Source organism: Channa argus, chromosome 16, assembly GCF_033026475.1.
Source record: "Channa argus isolate prfri chromosome 16, Channa argus male v1.0, whole genome shotgun sequence".
NCBI classification, from domain to species: Eukaryota; Metazoa; Chordata; class Actinopteri; order Anabantiformes; family Channidae; genus Channa; species Channa argus.
Genome location: NC_090212.1, coordinates 17546748 through 17564226, shown reverse-complemented (window position 1 = coordinate 17564226; position 17479 = coordinate 17546748). Strand labels below are relative to the sequence as shown.

Here is a 17479-nt window from a genome sequence, read left to right as displayed (position 1 = left end):
GAGGTTTTTTTCCCTCAAAAAATCTTAGCTGAGAGGTAAAATGATTTGTCCTCTGTGTGTTTTACAGGGAATTTCATAGACATGAGAGGCACAATGCAGTTCAGTAAATATGAATACACAATAAAAACAAAACACAAATACAGTCTGAATACATACTGTTTGCAAAAGAAAAGGCTTCACGTTCCCTTCACATTTTATGAGCATTCTGCACCGTCACCACGACAAATAAAAGTACATAACCATGAACTCAAAGCTACATACATCTTCACAAATGAAAACACAAACTTAAAGCAGTGCACCTTTAAAAATGCTTTATGTAAACATGATTAAACAAAGTGTTTTCTGATTTTGCAAACCATTCTCAAACTGGTAACATAACCACTTCGAGATGTGAATAAACTTTTTTTTTTAAGATGAATAGCAATCAACACTGTGCTATTTTTGCCCTCATTAAACCTCTGTTATGTCAAATGCTGACATTTTACCTCTTAAAGAGATATAAACAATCCACATAAAAAGTTTTCAGAATTCAACACTGCAAAAATAGTTTAAATCATAAAAATACACGTATATATATATACAAAGAAGAAGTAATGCATTTTGTGAACGATTACTTACATTTCGAGCTGAAGCACAGTAATAGTCAACCAACTCACGCTGTCACATGATTACTTTAGTATTACTTACAGCAAGTAATATTGATTTATCCAGTTACACTTGAAATGCAAGAAAATGTAGTATTGACTGATCATCATAGCCCCTTGAATTTGTGTGCAACACGTTCACACAATGAGAACCGTGAAAAACAACTGGAATGTTTCAAAACCACAGGAGAACATAACATGCTTCACTCCTCCATTTCCACTGACCGCGTCAGTTAAACATTAGAGATGAAAGTGCATCACTGAAACACATAAACGCTTATGGTCATCTGTATTAGAGGGAAAAAAAGCGGTTTTAATTAGAGCAAAGACATGAGATCGAAAGCAATGCCAGCCTGGCTCACTGCATAACTGCATCACTGCTGCATAAGTACAGATATACCATATAAATAGTAGTCAAATATTTACCAGTATCAATAAGTGCTTATGTTCTAATATATAAATACATCTTACAGTATTCATAATTACATATTAACTTCCTATAGTTTTGTGCAATAGCAAAATCCATGCATTTTTTTTACCAAGATAAAAACCACAACATTAAGAAAAAAGCAACATAGGAAACATTTAAGATTGTTTCACTTAAATCAAGCTGCATTCGTCTGTCAGCAGGGCCGACAGGACAAGAAAGAATAAGCTTTCCTTCGAGCAAACCTGCCAACAGCGCCAACACTTCTAAATCTGGTACCTCAGCGTTTGTCCTTACTCAAACAACACCCTTCTAATAACGAAATGGTGAAAAGCAAATTAAAGGCACAGACTCTTGCGGCTTGATTAGAAGTACCAAACTGCACAAGAAGCGTCTACTTAAAATTTGGTCAGACTGTTTCATTATACACATACTTTTTCCCTTATAAAGTCTTTATGTACTGCACTACTGCATCACACTTTGATATGATTACATTAAACAAGTCTATTTTCAAAGTACACATACAGTAAAATACACTGTTTGTATGCATCTAAGTAGTATATGTTAAGGACATTTGTACAGAATTCATAAATATAATTTATGTGCAATTGTACGCAAACTACTGTCAAACAAAGGCATATTAGCATATATTTCCATATTGCACCTGCACCCAATAATGATTCTCCACCTTGCAAAAACATCCTGCTGCTCATCCAGTCATTTCAAAGAGTCTCTGAAGAGAAGTGCTCATCAGACCAGACGGGTTTCTTCCTCACTGTGAAGGTTTGATCTCCATTCAGACTTAAAAGGAACTGTCTGCTGTATGTGCAAGACCAGAGGAAGTGTGACTATATTGCCTCTAACGGGATAAAGATGAGGTTATGTGCCTAAAGGGCTGAGGACAACAAGGTTGCAGGTGTAGCAGGGGGGACGTCTGTTCATAGATGTGATCAAGGAGACAGAAGGTGGGTTCTTACTGAGGGTCTTCTGTGGTAATCTTCAACGAGGCGATGGCTTTTAGACAGGTCTGGACGTTCTCCTCCTGATTAGTGTCCCTGATGCCTGGGTCGGGGCTTTTCTCCTGAGTGGCCTGGTGGGAGGACAGTTGGCTCTGGGCTCTGATGTCCTCTCCTCCTGTCTCAGCCCCGTGAACAGATCCCTCCCTGCTGCTGCACCGCTGTCCCTCGCTGCTCTCGGGGCTTGGCACAGAGGAGGGGGTGACATCAGTGGGGGAAGGCGGAGACTGTAACATCTGGAGCCCACCAACAGGAACAACGGGGAGCAAACTGTTGGCCTGCTGCTGAGAGTGAAGAGGGAGGTGGCTCAGGATGTTCTGGTGATGTGAACTGGCAGCACCAGGCAGAGCAGGAGCCAAGTTGCTCCTTTGATCCTGAAACGACACATTGGCAGAGTTAGGGGCAGTTTCAACATCGCCAAGATCATTTCTCATGTGAAAATATGTTAGTAGGGATGGAGAAATTTGCGAAGAACAGCAATATCAAGTTAAAAGCACAGCACCTGGAGAACAAACATCCCTAAGTCAGTAAGCTGCTGATGGCCTGTATTTTTCTTATTGTCAACGAACCTCATTAAAAGACATACGTGGACAATGCATTTAGCCACGTATTACTTCACAAGTACCATCCTGCTCTGTATGTGGCACTTCCCATCTGTCTCCACAGAAGACATAACTCCTAAAGATTGAATACTAAAAATACTTTTATAGACTCAGCGGGAGTCTATAATTGACCTTACTAAAGGACCCTGTGAAATAAAAAAGGAACCAACAAATATTATAGGTACAGGTGTAGTGATATATATTTAGGACACATCATGCTACATACCATTTCCATTTCAAAGATGCCCTGTTGTTGAGCCATCTCTATCTTTGCCTGGTGTCTGGTTTTATCACCACTGCCTCTGTGTTGGTGTGAGCCTCTACGTGGTGAAACGGCTCTCAGGACCACTCTCTGTCGACCCCTGACCGAGGATTCTCGCTTTCCAGCCAACTCTGATCCCGGAGACACGGGCCGTTCAATGGAGACTGGGGAGAGGTGCTGAATGGGTGTAAGGCTGGGCGAGCCAGGCCTCAGCGGGGAGGTGTCCCATCTGGTAGAGGAGCGACCTCGTGGGGAGAGCTCTCGCCTTGGGGACGGATAACGCAGACGTGAAGGAGAGGGCTCCCTGATGGGAGACTCCCAGCCAGGAGACAGCAGACAAGAGGAGTAAGGGTCAAAGAGGAAAGTGGCCTGGTCTGGAGACAGCATGGTCAGAGAGTCTTCATCCACAGACTTCTCTCTCGAGTCATTTGTGAGGACAGGTCGAGTATCCAAGCCCGTCCGCCTGCCAGAGGACTGTTGCCGGATACTGGTGCCGGGCAGGGAGGTAAGGGAACAGCTGTGAATGGTGGTAGAGGCTGTAACTGACACAGATGTAACTCCACATGGCTGAGGGCTTGTACTTCTTGAATGCAGCTTTGGAGTGGAGTCCCCCTCATATTCATCGTCCTCGTCATCGTCTTCATCGATCTCGTCAACTTCCTCATCCATACCGTCTGAGTCCTCAGCGTCTGAGAACTGGTGTTTGGTTGCGACTGTCATTCCTGTCTTGGACTCATGATGGACGTCATCTACTTTTAAAAAGAAAGACATCAAATTATTTGGGGATTTATTTAAATACTATTCATGACACATGCGCATGTTACCATTAGCATGAGCATAACAGATATTTTCCACCAAGGATCCTAGGCTTACATTTTTCCGGAGTTCTCAAGTGTCCTAGTTATATTGCTAATTATATGGGTCAAACTGAGCTCCACCTAATTTAAAAATCAAACACTAAAAAGGACCCAAGATTTCCGTGTGAACATCTGATATCAGGAAAGAAATGTAATCCTCTAACTGACATTGTAAAGCTTTCTTATAGGTTAGACTCAGTATCTAGAGCCAAGCTGGAGGTAACTTAAAGAAGCTTTTGCATCTTACCATGTTCTTGTATCTCTGTCTCATCCATCGTAACTGACACTCCAAGTTCAAGACACTTCTTCATATGAGCCTTTGACTTCATATGTTTCGTCAGGTTTCCTTTAGAAGGAGAAAAAGTAACAGGTTAACGCTTGTGGGTTTTGAATATTATAGTTTTTCACTTAAAAAAAAATACCTGTTTTTAAATGAATTCTCACATGAAGTATATGTCCACACTCCACAATGTTGTTGCCTAGTACAAGTTTTAAGACAAGTTCAGCATAGAAAATGAACAGCAGCACTAGCTTAAGTTTCTGCTACTGCCGTATCAGAGGTTTTCGTATTCACTTATTTGCAAAAGTCCAAAGAAATCGTCCCATTTCCTTTTTATCAACTGTACAGTCAGGAGAATCAGTTTGCCTATAAGCCTGGAAAATTGCCCACCTTTCGTTTTGAACGCAAAGTTGCAGACCCTGCAGATATAGGGTCTCACATCTGTATGGGTCCGGATATGTTTTTTCAGCATGCTCGGCTTCTTACAGCGAATACCACATTCCTCGCAGATGTATTTCCCCCGTCCTCGACCTCTTACGTACACATAATCTTCATTGGACTTGTACCTAAACGGGGGACACGTCCTAAATGTTAATTTGTAAAAAATGCAAAACAAAACAAGCTTAAAAGGGAAAAAAAATAACATATCTGCTGTTTTTGCTGTGTTATGTTAAGTGGCATGATGACTAATATGTTGACTGACCCTCCCTCAAATATCTTAATACGAGTTGGCACTGTTTGGGTTGCAGAAGCCTCCCTCTCTTTCCACTCCTCCTTGGCCGTTTTCACTCTGATGTCTTTCACCTTCTTCCCATAGGTGATGTCCACCTCTTTGGGCTCCGGTTTCCTCTGCAGCTGGATCAAATGAACTTTGTTAACGTCCATTTTAAGAAGACAGTGTATTCGACAATGTAACACGATGCTTCCAATATTGTATGTCACACGTGGTGTTCTACAGCATGTTCTACAAACATGAATTATGCAGCTGCAGGGCAAACACCTATTACAGGTAACTCAAATTTAGTTGATTTTCACACTCTTACTTTGTGAAAGCCTTGCAAAATGAAATGCAGAATGAGTGATGAATCCCAATCATAACTTCACAATCAAAAGCCAGCAAATACTCTAGACACTTGCTGATGGTTTTAAGGGTGCATTTCGTCAGCTTCTCCGTAATAAACTCCTTCACACTTTTCAAACTGTTATCTCTTGCTGACATTTACTAGTACCAAGGTGGAAACCTGCCCAGTGCAACTTGATTATAAGTATTTGCTTTATAAATAGACTTCCCATAAAGGCACTGGTGGTATTAGTAAATGTGTTATAAATAGACGTTTACGCTTTTTGTGTGTGCACAAACAATGCAAAGATGTAATAATTTGTCACCTGTTCCACGGTCTGCCTCCACAGGATGAGGGATGAAACTAGTTTCCCTGTGCCAGGCTGACACATGGCAGCCAGAGTGTATATAACCTTATCTCCCCTCTGTTTGGACCGCAGCAGAGCCAAAGCAGCACTGGTACTTAGTTCAAGAGGGTTTGGGTTGTGGGAACTCACGCACCAGGTGGCGTACACGGAGGAGAAAGGGGCACTGCTGTGGGAGCAGCTCGGCCTGGTATAGTTGAGATAGCACCAGCTCACACCTGTCGTCGTGCGAAGACTTGGAAACTGAGATAACAGCCTCGAATGCTCAGCGCCTGAGATCAGGACGTCTTGACTGGTAACCAGCTGTGCCACCATGTCCATCTGCACTCGTTTCTCCATGCCAACTTCTTTCACTTCACTGACTGATATCATGGAGTAGGGAGGTGAGCTAGTTTCCAGGGAGCTGCTTTCCATAGCTGACTCAATGCTGTGGTCAGTGGCCTCTGTCACTTTTTGCTGAAGTGTAATAAATTTACCACTACGTGAGTCATCCTGGGCATGAGGTGGGGCTGCACCCTGCATCTCTGACCTGTGCCCCTTCTCTTCACTCAAATTACATTTCCCCAACTCCACAGCACTGAGCTCTTCTACAATCTGCCCAAACATTCTTTCCTCTTTCACACGTTTTTGCTGCTTGACCTCTATGAACAGGTCCAAGCTGCTGGCAGGTGATAGCATCCGTTTGTTCGCGCCACCACTGGAGGCATTGGTGGTCGAGATAGTTCTGGAAGTCAGAGAAAGGGGGATGCCTGTTTTGAGCTTAGCTGATGACAAATCAAGGGCTTCAACATTTAGGGTGGATGTCAAAGGTGGTCTGGTATAAGGTAATACATTTTGAGAATCGAGATTTCCAGACAAACGTAAAGGGTGAGAGGTGGCTGTGGTGGAGCTAACACTGGCGTACTGATTGTCGAAAAACTGTGATACTGAGGTGTATGTGATACTGCCATAGGATGGCACATGAGTCTGTATTCTTACAGGAACTAAGAGGCTTGGATGTGACAGCTGAGGAAATGTATTCCCGGCAGAAAATATTGGCAAAGTCTGTGGCAGGACAGCAACTGCTGTGAATGGAGGGGAGGTGCTGCTGAGGTGCACTTGTGATGGGACTTGTGTTGCTTCGGTGTCCATATTCAGTGACTCCTGTCGCACCAAGTTTCCCCTCCTCCTCTCCTTCACAGCAGAGTGGCCAGCACCGGCGTCCACGTGTCTAACTTTGGATGACAGAGAAAGACTGCCGTAGTCAAACGATATGCTGCGTACCTCTGGGAACTCCTTGCGCAAGTTACACGGCGCTTGTTCTGAGGAGGAGCGCCTCATCTCATGTTGTTGACGCTGGCTGAGCACAGAGAGGGAGTGCCCACTGCCTGGCACAGCTAAGAGCTCCAATGGTTTGCAAAATTCATCTTGCCTGGCTGGAGAGACTGACTTCAAGCTGTCCTCCCTGTCAACAGAAAAGGTGGAACTATAAGATACGTTGCTGTCTTGGCTCGGACTGCGGGAGAGACTGGTGCAGGCAGACTCAAAACTAGATTCACCAGAGGAGTGCTCAATTTCAGCTAAACGTAGCCTTTTCTTCTTTGGAGGGAGTTTTTCCGGAGGGAACTGTGCTAAAGTTTCACTCCTTTGAGGCCACTGAAATTCCTCCATGTGCTTCTCTGGGTCCTTCACCTGCACCTCCAAAGGTTTTTCTGGACCGTCGGGCTCTACCGTGACCCTAATCTCAGGGACTTGTATGTTGGGCTGCCGCACAAGTTTGGGGCCCATTTGAAAGGACTGCCGTAGTCTGCTATCAGTCCTTTCCATGTCATATAATTCACTTGTCTCCATAGAATGAAATGAGGAACTACTTTCCTTTCTCTGCCTATGATACTTTAAAAATTCGGACTGTTCAGAATGAGGCCTGTTTATGGAGTTTGTGTGCTGAATAACTGATATTACATTCCCTAAAGTTTTTCGACCAGCAATTTCAGGCACCACTGATATGTCCATGTCAGACCTATCCATCTGAGTTAGCATAGTTGAGGAATAACCTTTAGTTAAAGCCATAATGCCCAATGCAGCTTGTCTTGAATCAAAGTCCTTGCTTGAATCACACATTTCTTCACAATGTTCATGATGGCCCTCATACTGGCCAGGCAAATCCTCCTCTTCCCTCTTCTCTTTCCTTCGCTTCCTTGTTGCCAATTCCATTGCGTGTCTCTGATGAGTCATATTAGACGCCACAGAGGGATGATTTTCCATTTCCAATCCTGTAGGTGAAAAGCTACTCTCGGCCATCTTCCCATGGCTCTCGGTATCTGCGTGGCCGTCATGTGCAGAAAGTTCAAAAGCAGCTTGACGCCTGAGCCTTCTCATTCCCCCAGTACTTGTTCTTTCATCAAAGGAGTGGCTGCCTCGGAGGGCTTGAGGCATAGTTAGACACACTGCTGAGGATGTTGGCATTGAGTTGCTTCTGATCAGAGGCCCCATATCAGAGCCAATGTCTAACTGGGGTTCTTTTATCTCCTCTCTTGTGAACGATTTTGTGTTTATTTTGATTGACTCAATAGTGTCTTTCTCTTGAGTGAAGACTCGGGAAACACTTTTTTCTGAATGCTTCCCAATATATTCACTTGAGTTCGTGCTGCAAGCTATGAAAGCTGTTGTCTGCTTAGGGCTTGGCCTGTAACACTTCCCGAACATAATTTCTTGATAAGATTTTGCGTTGGTGTTTGGTGGACCAGTCTGGTGCTCGGCGCTCTCAGAGCGCGAGAAGTAGCCAGAGTCTGTGCTGCCCTTGCTAGACTGACTTGGGAGGGACAGATTGTGGTCAGAGTCACTGCTTCTTTTTTCAGACAGCCTTAGTGCAAGCCTCTGTTTGATCGTGCAAGATTGAATTGCACGGCTAGCCTCAGCACTGGCAGGGGGTGCATTGATTTCTTGGGCCTGGGATGAACCATCCTGAGTTGACATCGACGTGGCTCCCTTTTTCTGAGCAATGAGATTTAGTACTTTTACAGCAGTGTTATCTGATGCCTCCACTGGAGAGTCCAGCAAGAGCAGCGGGTCATTAAGAGTGTCCTCGTCCGTGTCTGTGCTTTGCTCTGCATCAGAGAACAACTCTCCTTCCCCTTCAAAAGACCCCTGGTCTGTATTGGCATTGTAAGAATTGAGTTCTGAGAATGGCACCGTTCCAGCTTTGACCGAGTGAGCATGGGACTTTCTGTGTTTATATAAATTACTCTTGGTTTTGAAGGAGAATCCACAGGGGACACATGGATAGGGTCGTTCGCCGGTGTGAGAGCGAATGTGTTTCTTAAGCACGCTGGGTTTGGCGCATGCCCTTCCACAGTAATCACAAACATACTTCCCAGGCTTTTGTGGTTTCTGTTCCACCTTACACACAGTCTCTGACAGCTGATCCATTCCTGTTTGTTGTTGGACTTCATGTGAACTGGGAGACTTCCTGTGACATGCGGGTCCTGGGGACTGTGCAGAAACTAACTGACCTACGACTTTCTGTGTGCCAGCAGGAAACTGCTTTGGGGACTGTACTGGATATGAAGACACGTCGTAGTCTTGATGGCTTGTGGATTGTGTTTGGGAGGGCTGATCTTCTAACTGCAATGATTTCCCTGAGTCAGACATTTCACTTAAACCACATGTGTCTCTGCTTTGACTGTCATGCAGTTGTTGGTGCCACCCCTTGCCTTCCAGTTCGACTGATGGACTCCTCCTACTCTGCACAGCCTCTGATGTGCATTTCTTTTGTGCAGTATTTCTGTCCTGACCCTCAGTGGAGCTTTTCACCCCTGCATTAGTTTCAAGTGACTCCATGAACCCAATGTCACTTTTCTTTGGGATCGATTTTCAAGGACAATATGTGTTATGTAATTGTAGTGATTTTAGCGTACATGTGAATTGATTGCAGTGAAGGGTCATCTGAAAGAAACAAGACAGAATTTCAAATTACCTCCAGTAGGGATGAACGACGGCAATAGTAAAACCTAAGAGCACATCAAGATGCATGAGAATGGAACAAAAAGAAAAAGAAAAAGAAAAAGAAATTCCACTCAATTCCATGATAAAATCAGAGTGCAAATCAACTTCTCGAGCTTGAAAGCTATGTAAGGCTTTTCCCCCAAAGTCCTCCTAATAAAACTGGAGTATAAAATTCATAATGAGCTCCATCACAGCAGGACTGAAAAAAAAGAGTCTATTTACTGTACTGTGCTAGCCCCTAAAAAAACCAAAGGTACCTCATGTCAACTCTGGCAGATGCCCCACATTTCCTAAAGCCCTGTGGACATACCTAGATGTGTGTGCTTGCCAATACTCAAGTCATGAATGCCTGTGCGTTTATATATTTGAGTGCGAGTTTGTGTATTGAGCCTAATGAGAAGGTTGCTGGACTGATATACAGTATATAACTTAGGACTCTGCCAAAAATGGGAGACATGGTGTTGAAAAAAATGCACAGGTGATACTATTCAGTCACGGGTAATGAAGCGGGATGAGCCCGCCAACCCATTTTAATGCGATGTGTACATGAAATATCGAAATATCCTTCTACTATATCAGCAAGTGGAGAATCTAGTAATATTATCATATCATAAAAAGTTCAGGTTCTTTGCCTTTCATGGGATTCAACCCATTTAACCGGTCTGAGGCACAATCATTGCCTCCACCCTGAGCTGCAAAGGACCACATACTGTGCTGTACATAAACACACCGGACTCCAAAAAGAAATGTCATTATCCCTGTGGTTAAGATGAATTGGTTTTGCCACTTCACTTTCATTTCATATCATGGGGATGGGTCTCTGAGGGAACGTCATTTCCATCTTCTCAGTATCAAATGCTGTGTCCTCCCTAACGAGGTTATGTAAGATTATCTGGTTCAAACCCTCTGAGTTCCCCTTAATTAGGACATCCTCCGACTCTCACTCCGTTTCTCTCACTCCCTCTCTTTCTTTGTTAGCACACCACACACTCCTCCGATACTAACCAGAGGATGTGAAACGAAGGTGACTTTTGAGATGCAGCTGTAATAATCAAAACCTTCCCTTTGTGTGTATTTTGTTTTTTAATCATGACCGCCCATTCCCTCTTTTGGCTGTTTTTAATGGTGCAGTAGCTTGGCTTTCGGGCAGATTCGAAGGCTTCTTCCAGAGGAAGATAGAGAAAAATGATGAAGGCATACTGTATGGAGGACGGTGGGGGCTGCCTCAGATTGGAATGATCCATGATTTAACGGGGAGGTTTACTGAGGTAAACTAAGTGAGTCGCCTGGGGGTAACAAAATTCCAAGCCCTGGTAGGGAGCTCCCTTTCAAGGTCGGTCTGACCTCATTGCTTAGTTTCCATCCTCTGTGAGCTACAGGAGGAGGGAAGGGGAATATGGGTGTAGAGTAACAGTGAGATAAGACCCCCACAAACAATACATACCTTTGAACTAAGCACGACAGAGAGGAAACAGAGCTGACATATTGAGTCTCATTGAAAAGACTCAGAGTCAGACTTTTTGTTTGTATGAAGGCTGTACTATCAGAGCTTTCATTGCAAATTTCTCTTGCTCCTGGCAACAAGCACTAACCTATATGAAAATATATGACACAGCAGCAATGACGTGCAACAACAGGAGGCAGGTGGGTGGCAGTAGGTGTGTTTCAGGACGATTGTGGGCTGAATGTTGTACAGTATGTCCGCATGGATGAAGACATTATTGTAAGGAGACGTCTTTTTTAACAGCCGACATTTACAGGGCACATCCCTTACTGCTTTTCTCACACAAGAGAGGACAATGAGCAGACAAATGCTGGCCACGGAGAACATCGTTGTGCCGCTGCATTACATCATTAAAGGCTAAGTTGGCCATTAAAGGGAACAGGCATGAAGCCTCACGCTGACAACAAATCCATAAATGTCATAAGGAGATGACCGGCTTCAGAGAGGCTGGATGGTAAAACCCTCTGTGGTACACTAACAGCAACACAGCACATAGCATGCAGCATTACTCAACAGCTCTCACTGTCAGAAGGACACAAAGCACACGGTCTGATGGGGGGGAAAAGCCTGCGCTTGTACAGCAGCTGACATTCAGATATCAAATATAATCCTCATACAAACCTGACATTTGAATAGTCCCCTGTCCCATATCGACAGTCACATGTGACATTCCTCACACTGCATAGTCCATTCCTCCATTCTCCCCATGGCTGTGTGGCAATAATGAAATAAATTAGCGAGATAAAGTCCCCTCAGTCATGAAGCTGCTGGCTGACTTGAGTGTACATTAGAAGATCTATTGATGCGAGCTAGTCACCAGAGAAAATACCCAACCGTGACGTGCGGACCCGAGCACAAAAATAGCAAAGGGGCCCTGGGAGGGATTACACAACAGCCCACGTTTAAGGACGCTTTTCCTCACTCTCACTGTGTTTCAAAGCACAGCAGCAGCTGCCTCACACTCCACACAAAGTGGGGAGTCAGATATCATGATGCACGGAGCTAAACGCCACCTTTCCAGACAGCCACAGTCCATTCACACCCAGATTCCATCATTTATGTGAGCATGTAAAGTTTGTGCGATCTGGGTGAAGAAACATTCATTCAGGTACACATTCATTAACTATTATTATCTATATAACTACGTTGGACAGGGCATGTGAATATATGCAGAGGAGAGGAGAAAATGCAAAAGTGGCAAGAGCTTTGAATGACACTAATCACACGGTGCAGCTCTGAATGTACATTTCCTACAGAGTGATCCTATTCAGCGTGTATATTGAGAGAAGCTCAATGAAAAGAGAGCATGTGGCTGGCTGTGAGGATGCTGCAGAAATTAGAAATGTTCTCCGAATTCTGAGACACCCACAGCCTGTTCAGAGCCAGTTCTTCCCGTCACGACAGGATTTGCTTTGTGAATGGAGAGAGTCGTGATGAGGGTGTCATTAACTTGGCAAAAAAAAAAAAAAAAAAACTAGGACAATGCTGCAGATTATGTGCAGCTGCAAACCTCATCCTGTGAATCAGATATTCAGTGTGGCATGATGCTATCAGCCGCTACCTTAATACTTTCTCAGAAGGAGAACTTAGGTTTTAATTAGGTTTTTATAAGCCTAAAGGCACAGACTATATTGTTCTTCATTTACACATGGAAATTCACGTCCACATATCAGGAATTGATTATTTGCATTATTCCGTAGCATTTAAATGTTATGTTTTTGCAGTCTTGATAAAGTTCCAGTAGGGTTGCAGTGTTCGGTCTAGTAAAAAAAAAAATTGGGAGCTATAAATCAGTTTACGGACAATATAGTTTTCCCACCCTTCCTTTATTTGCCATTTATTATCTATCAGCACTGAGGAAACTGAGGGAACTTTTTTGATTTGTAAATGAATTGTTCAAATGTTACATTTATGTACAATGTTGAGGTTCTTTATCAATTGAGTATTTCAAAGTTTTACTTATATAGTTTCTCCACAACATCCATTCAAACTATATTCTTGTCTTACAGAGTATGATACACTATCAAAGATTACATCTCTGATCCAAATGATATACTGGATAAAGTAACTGAAAACAAGTTCCACTTTGAAGTCAACTAATTGTTAAAGTGCTACATACTGTAAATATTAAAGCGAGAATATATTTTGGCCAAACAACTTTCACTGTGGTGGCAAGTTTCAGAATAAGTGTAACTGCAAATGCCAGAGCTGTTCCAGCAGAATCTGATGAATGAATTCAGTTATTGTTACAGTTCTTTAATGTTTTTTCTCTGCTACATTTTAGAGGGAAACAATTATTCATTTGAAAGGTAAATGCACCAGAGTTTCTTAGTGCAAAATATTACACATGTAGACTTTGACCACTACTACTATAGATTGCTTTAGGCTAACTGCCTGAGCACCTGGTGGTTGGATGGTTGGATACATGTTCACGCAGATGTCACTACCCCAAATTTGAAGAGACTCATGATCCCTATTGTCATCTGTGTGAAACTTTCAACACAATATAATTCACACAACTATAAATACTTCACCCACTTTGACCATCCCCCTGAGTTTCACCCTATGCCACAGGGGTGAGAACAACCTCTATGAATAGGAGTCCTCGGCTTTGGGATTCACCATTTGTGCGTGGCTGAGAACTATATAACAGAGGTCCTAGTCTTAGCATTAAGCTTACACTGCACAACAAAGAGTTGAAACTTACAGTATGTAATGTTGAACCCCTATGTTCAAAATCATACCCAAATTTCACAGTGCATACATATCCTTCTTAAAACTGCGACTCGCTGTGTGCCAAAAAAGCAGTGAATGCAAGGACTGTGTTCCTCCACAGTATGGAATTGCAGAGAGCTATTATTAGATGTAGCCTGTAACAAGTCGAAGATGAAGTTGAAGCTAACTAACTGCACTGCAGCTGAGATCCATTATGCTGTATTCAGTATCTAAAGGAGTGGCACTAAAATGGCTGATACTCAATGTGCAGTGAAGGTCAACTTGGCTGTCTCTAAAAATATAATGGTCTGTCCCTCAGGATGTTCCACACTGCTTGGCATTTCCACTATCTAAAGCTACACTGCGGCTTTGCTGACCGGCTCAAATCTGCCACAAATTTGCATGTGACTGAATGCCGCACATACACCCGACTACTAGAAGGCCTCTAATGATATTAGTGCTCCAACAGACGGGAGGGGAGAGAAACAGAGGGGACAACACTGTGAGTGAGAATGTTTATGAATGGAAGGAATGAGGTTTTCCTCCCTGCTGGCTGTAGTGGCTGTCATATGTCTGAATGAGATACTATTTACAGGGGACATTGAAGAGACGGCTAAAGCAAACGCCAATCAATTCTCCGTAGACCCCAAATCCCCAAGCAACCATTCACTTCCTACCTGATGCACCAATGTTTTGTTCAAGAAAAAAACAAAACAAAACAAAACAAAACATACCATTCACTTTTAAATCAATTAATCATCGTCTCATTTACCCAGCTCTTCAAATCAGCCTCTCAAACCAGGCATAGTTATTCCATTATCACAGCAGTACCTGAAAATAATCTGACATGATTGTGTGTTTCCATGGCAACCGTGCCAATGTCTGTAACAGTTTCCCAGTTCCTGTCTACATATATAATTACTAGCACAGATTACAGTACAAAGACTGCAGAAATGATCGCAGAAAATGGGCTTCAGCCACGTCGACCTCCTTATTAATGCGAAATCACAGTGTTAAAAGTTAGACCTTCTGTGCTAAGAGAATTTAAAACAAAGCTAATTATAGAGAAATAATATAAAATCCTAAATTCTCTGGGTCTAAGCAATTTGGCAATGATGTTTTCTCTAATGCATTTGAACATGCAAAAACGCCCATGCAAAAGCAAATGTGCATCTGTCATTCCGTGACAGAGTCGAACATTTGACTACAGCAGAAAGGAGTCGCTGAATTGACAGAGTGTCAGTCATCTTAAATACAAACGTACCATTTTAGTCTACGACTGTGAATATTTGCTAGTTTTGCTAGTGTTCAGAAACAGTAAACTCCATGTTTTTGGGTTTCAGACTAGTGGTTGACATCCTCATAGGTCTGAGGACATTTTCAAACATTGTTCTGCCATTTAATCTAAACAAATTAATAAAAGCATTTAATATAGATTATTTGATTAGTCTTATGATATTAAACTACTTCTTTTTTAATGTTGTGTTCAGTTACTGTACTTACACTCTGGGATTGTGATGGGCATTTTTCTGCTGTTCTTTCGTGTCATTTTATGGATGAAAAAATATTATAAATACGTGTTATGAAACTAACTGCAGCCGTGCATTAGACAAAAGTTCATTTTGTTTGCAGCCAATTGCAATTTACTTAAATGATTGATTTCAACAGTTTTAACATGTTTCCGCTTTTAGCTTCAGATGTCTGCTCAATTGTATTTTACACATTCAAAAAATATCGAATAAACGGTGCTAAAGCTTAAAATGTGTGGTTTGCCATTTAAATTGGTACATTTCTCTGAGGGTAGCGCAGCCATACTGCACGTCCAGCCTATTGTGGCTGCACATTGTCCACGCATGATTTGCATCCTCACGTCTTTCTGTTGTTTTTGTTGTTGCTTAGGGGATCAGCTGTCATGTGCAGGGGATAGCCTGCTGAGTTGGGGGAATGCACCGACGTGAGAACCCCTTGCAAACCCCCCATCTGCACGTCATGGAACATTTGCAGCACAGGGACCTCCCACCTTAAAGGCGTGCAACAGAGAGCAGACACAACAGTGCGATCTGCGCTCCACCGGACTCACTTTCTCAGGTGACAGATGCACGTACAGATAATGAGGCTCGGCAGAGGAAAGGGGCGCACAACAAAAACACAGGCGTGAAACAGAAGCTTACCAGGCAGCGTGCCGCATGCAGATAATGTCACTGCGCCGACATATTTCTGATGCATGAGAGGGAATGTTGTTTTCCAGGCTCGTCTTTGCACAGCACGGGTGGAGACGTCAGTTCCGCGCTGTCAGCGCTCGGAAATGTCCCGCACGGTGGAGGTGCAAATAGAAATGCAAACAACAGGGGGCACTAGAAGGAGGCATTAGCTGAGATAGCCCGGCAATGATAAGGGGCGCAAATATCCTCCTGTTGAAACGAAATATTCAATAAAATTATAAAAAGTCAGCCATAAGCTGTTTTGTTTTTGTTTTTGTTTTTTTGGGGTGAGGCTTAAGGGGTTTTAGTATTACATAGTGGGGCTAAAGAAAAAAAAATGAACACTGTATTGCACGTATAGTATAGTAGCCTATCACACACAATCGATAAATAATAGTATATATGCATTTACATTTAGTCATTTATCCAATGCGACTTAAAGTGCAAAAAGTATCCAATTAAAACACTATCAGCGCACTGACAGGATTCCCTGCTCAGGTCAGATGTCTAGTTTTAGATGTGGTAACGTTAAAAACCTGTCCTAACAAGAATCACAGCATCCCTGTAATGCTGGACTTACACATAGCAGCTGGAGCGGCGCGCTGATTGTTGAGGACAGTAATTATAGCCGTAGGTGCACAAAGGCAGACCGTGAACCACGACAATTAAAAGATTCCTTTACTCGTCCTGATCTGTTATTTCTGGTATTTTACTGACAACTGGGACTAAAAGAAAAGCAGGCGAGCTGCGCACATACATGTAAAACAACGCATGACAGGATGACATTTTTAATGAAACCCATGCGTTGCCGTTCTCGTTAATTCCCAAATAAGTGTAATTGATTATTGAGATGCCGACGCAGCTGAAGATAACAAACGTGTTTAGTTGGATTCATTTCATAATGACCGAAAAAGTAACGGGCGTCCAAAGAGACACATTCCACGAACACCGAGCGGCACAGCCCACAGACGGGGCTGTTGGATTACTCACGCTTCCAGGTGGTCGTCTAAACTGTTCGTTGGCAACTCAGCTGGGGCATCTGGGTTGTAGGACAGACATGGATATGCAGCCATAACAATCCCTCCGTTGTAGTGGGCCTACATGTGGACATTGGTCATACTGTAAATGAAGCTTCTAGGTAGTAGCATCCATGGAAGGGGCAGGCTACTGTCAGCTGATTTCACTCGCTTGTGCCGCTTGGTTGCCATGGTAATAGGGGCGCTATTGGGCCGGTAAATGAGGAATGGGGCAAACAGTGCTAATGGAAGAAACATATTTTCCTCTGCACACACATCAAATGATTCTTGGGGGGGCCACTGCAAATTTTAAGGTGGGCTACAGTCCCACCAAGCCCCACCCTGACGCTGCCTGTGAGGCCATGTGTGCTCCGGAACTACATTAAAAGTCATATAAAACAAACCAAAAATTATTTCAATAGTGCAGAAACCGTGACAAAATGACAATGAAACACATTTCCTCACGTGGGTGGTCACATATGTCATACAACATAGCACCCAGCAAGGCTTCCTCACCCTTTTCTGGACCAAAAAATGACTTTTAGG

General features: G+C 43.2%; 1 protein-coding gene across 6 annotated transcripts; it reads right to left on the bottom strand.

Annotated features, from left to right (window-relative positions):
• Positions 1–394: 394 nt before the first annotated feature.
• Positions 395–17108, bottom strand: hivep2b (HIVEP zinc finger 2b). Of its 6 annotated transcripts, none has more exons than XM_067480285.1 (7): positions 16908–17108; positions 5475–9437; positions 4792–4943; positions 4479–4654; positions 4056–4154; positions 2916–3703; positions 395–2461 (listed from the first exon to the last, which is right to left on the bottom strand). In XM_067480285.1, the coding sequence occupies exons 2-7, from the start codon at positions 9330–9332 to the stop codon at positions 2045–2047; spliced, it is 5490 nt and encodes a 1829-aa protein (XP_067336386.1). In that variant the 5' UTR covers positions 9333–9437; positions 16908–17108; the 3' UTR covers positions 395–2044. The 6 variants fall into 6 exon arrangements, with proteins under 6 accessions (XP_067336386.1, XP_067336387.1, XP_067336390.1 ...); XM_067480286.1 differs by lacking the exon at positions 16908–17108 and adding an exon at positions 15888–16793; XM_067480289.1 differs by lacking the exon at positions 16908–17108 and adding an exon at positions 11623–12418 and having other exon boundaries at positions 2916–3700; positions 4792–4937.
• Positions 17109–17479: the final 371 nt, after the last annotated feature.

What these genes read in the sequence shown, in the direction of transcription:
- hivep2b (XM_067480285.1), bottom strand. Translation starts at nt 9,332, where the DNA reads ATGGAGTCACTTGAAACTAATGCAGGGGTGAAAAGCTCCACTGAGGGT. An exon ending in GGAGGCAGACCGTGGAACAG is followed by an intron (nt 4,944 to 5,474) that starts GTGACAAATTAT and finishes CATTTGATCCAG; the next exon opens with CTGCAGAGGAAACCGGAGCC. An exon ending in CTTTGCGTTCAAAACGAAAG is followed by an intron (nt 4,155 to 4,478) that starts GTGGGCAATTTT and finishes CTCCTTCTAAAG; the next exon opens with GAAACCTGACGAAACATATG.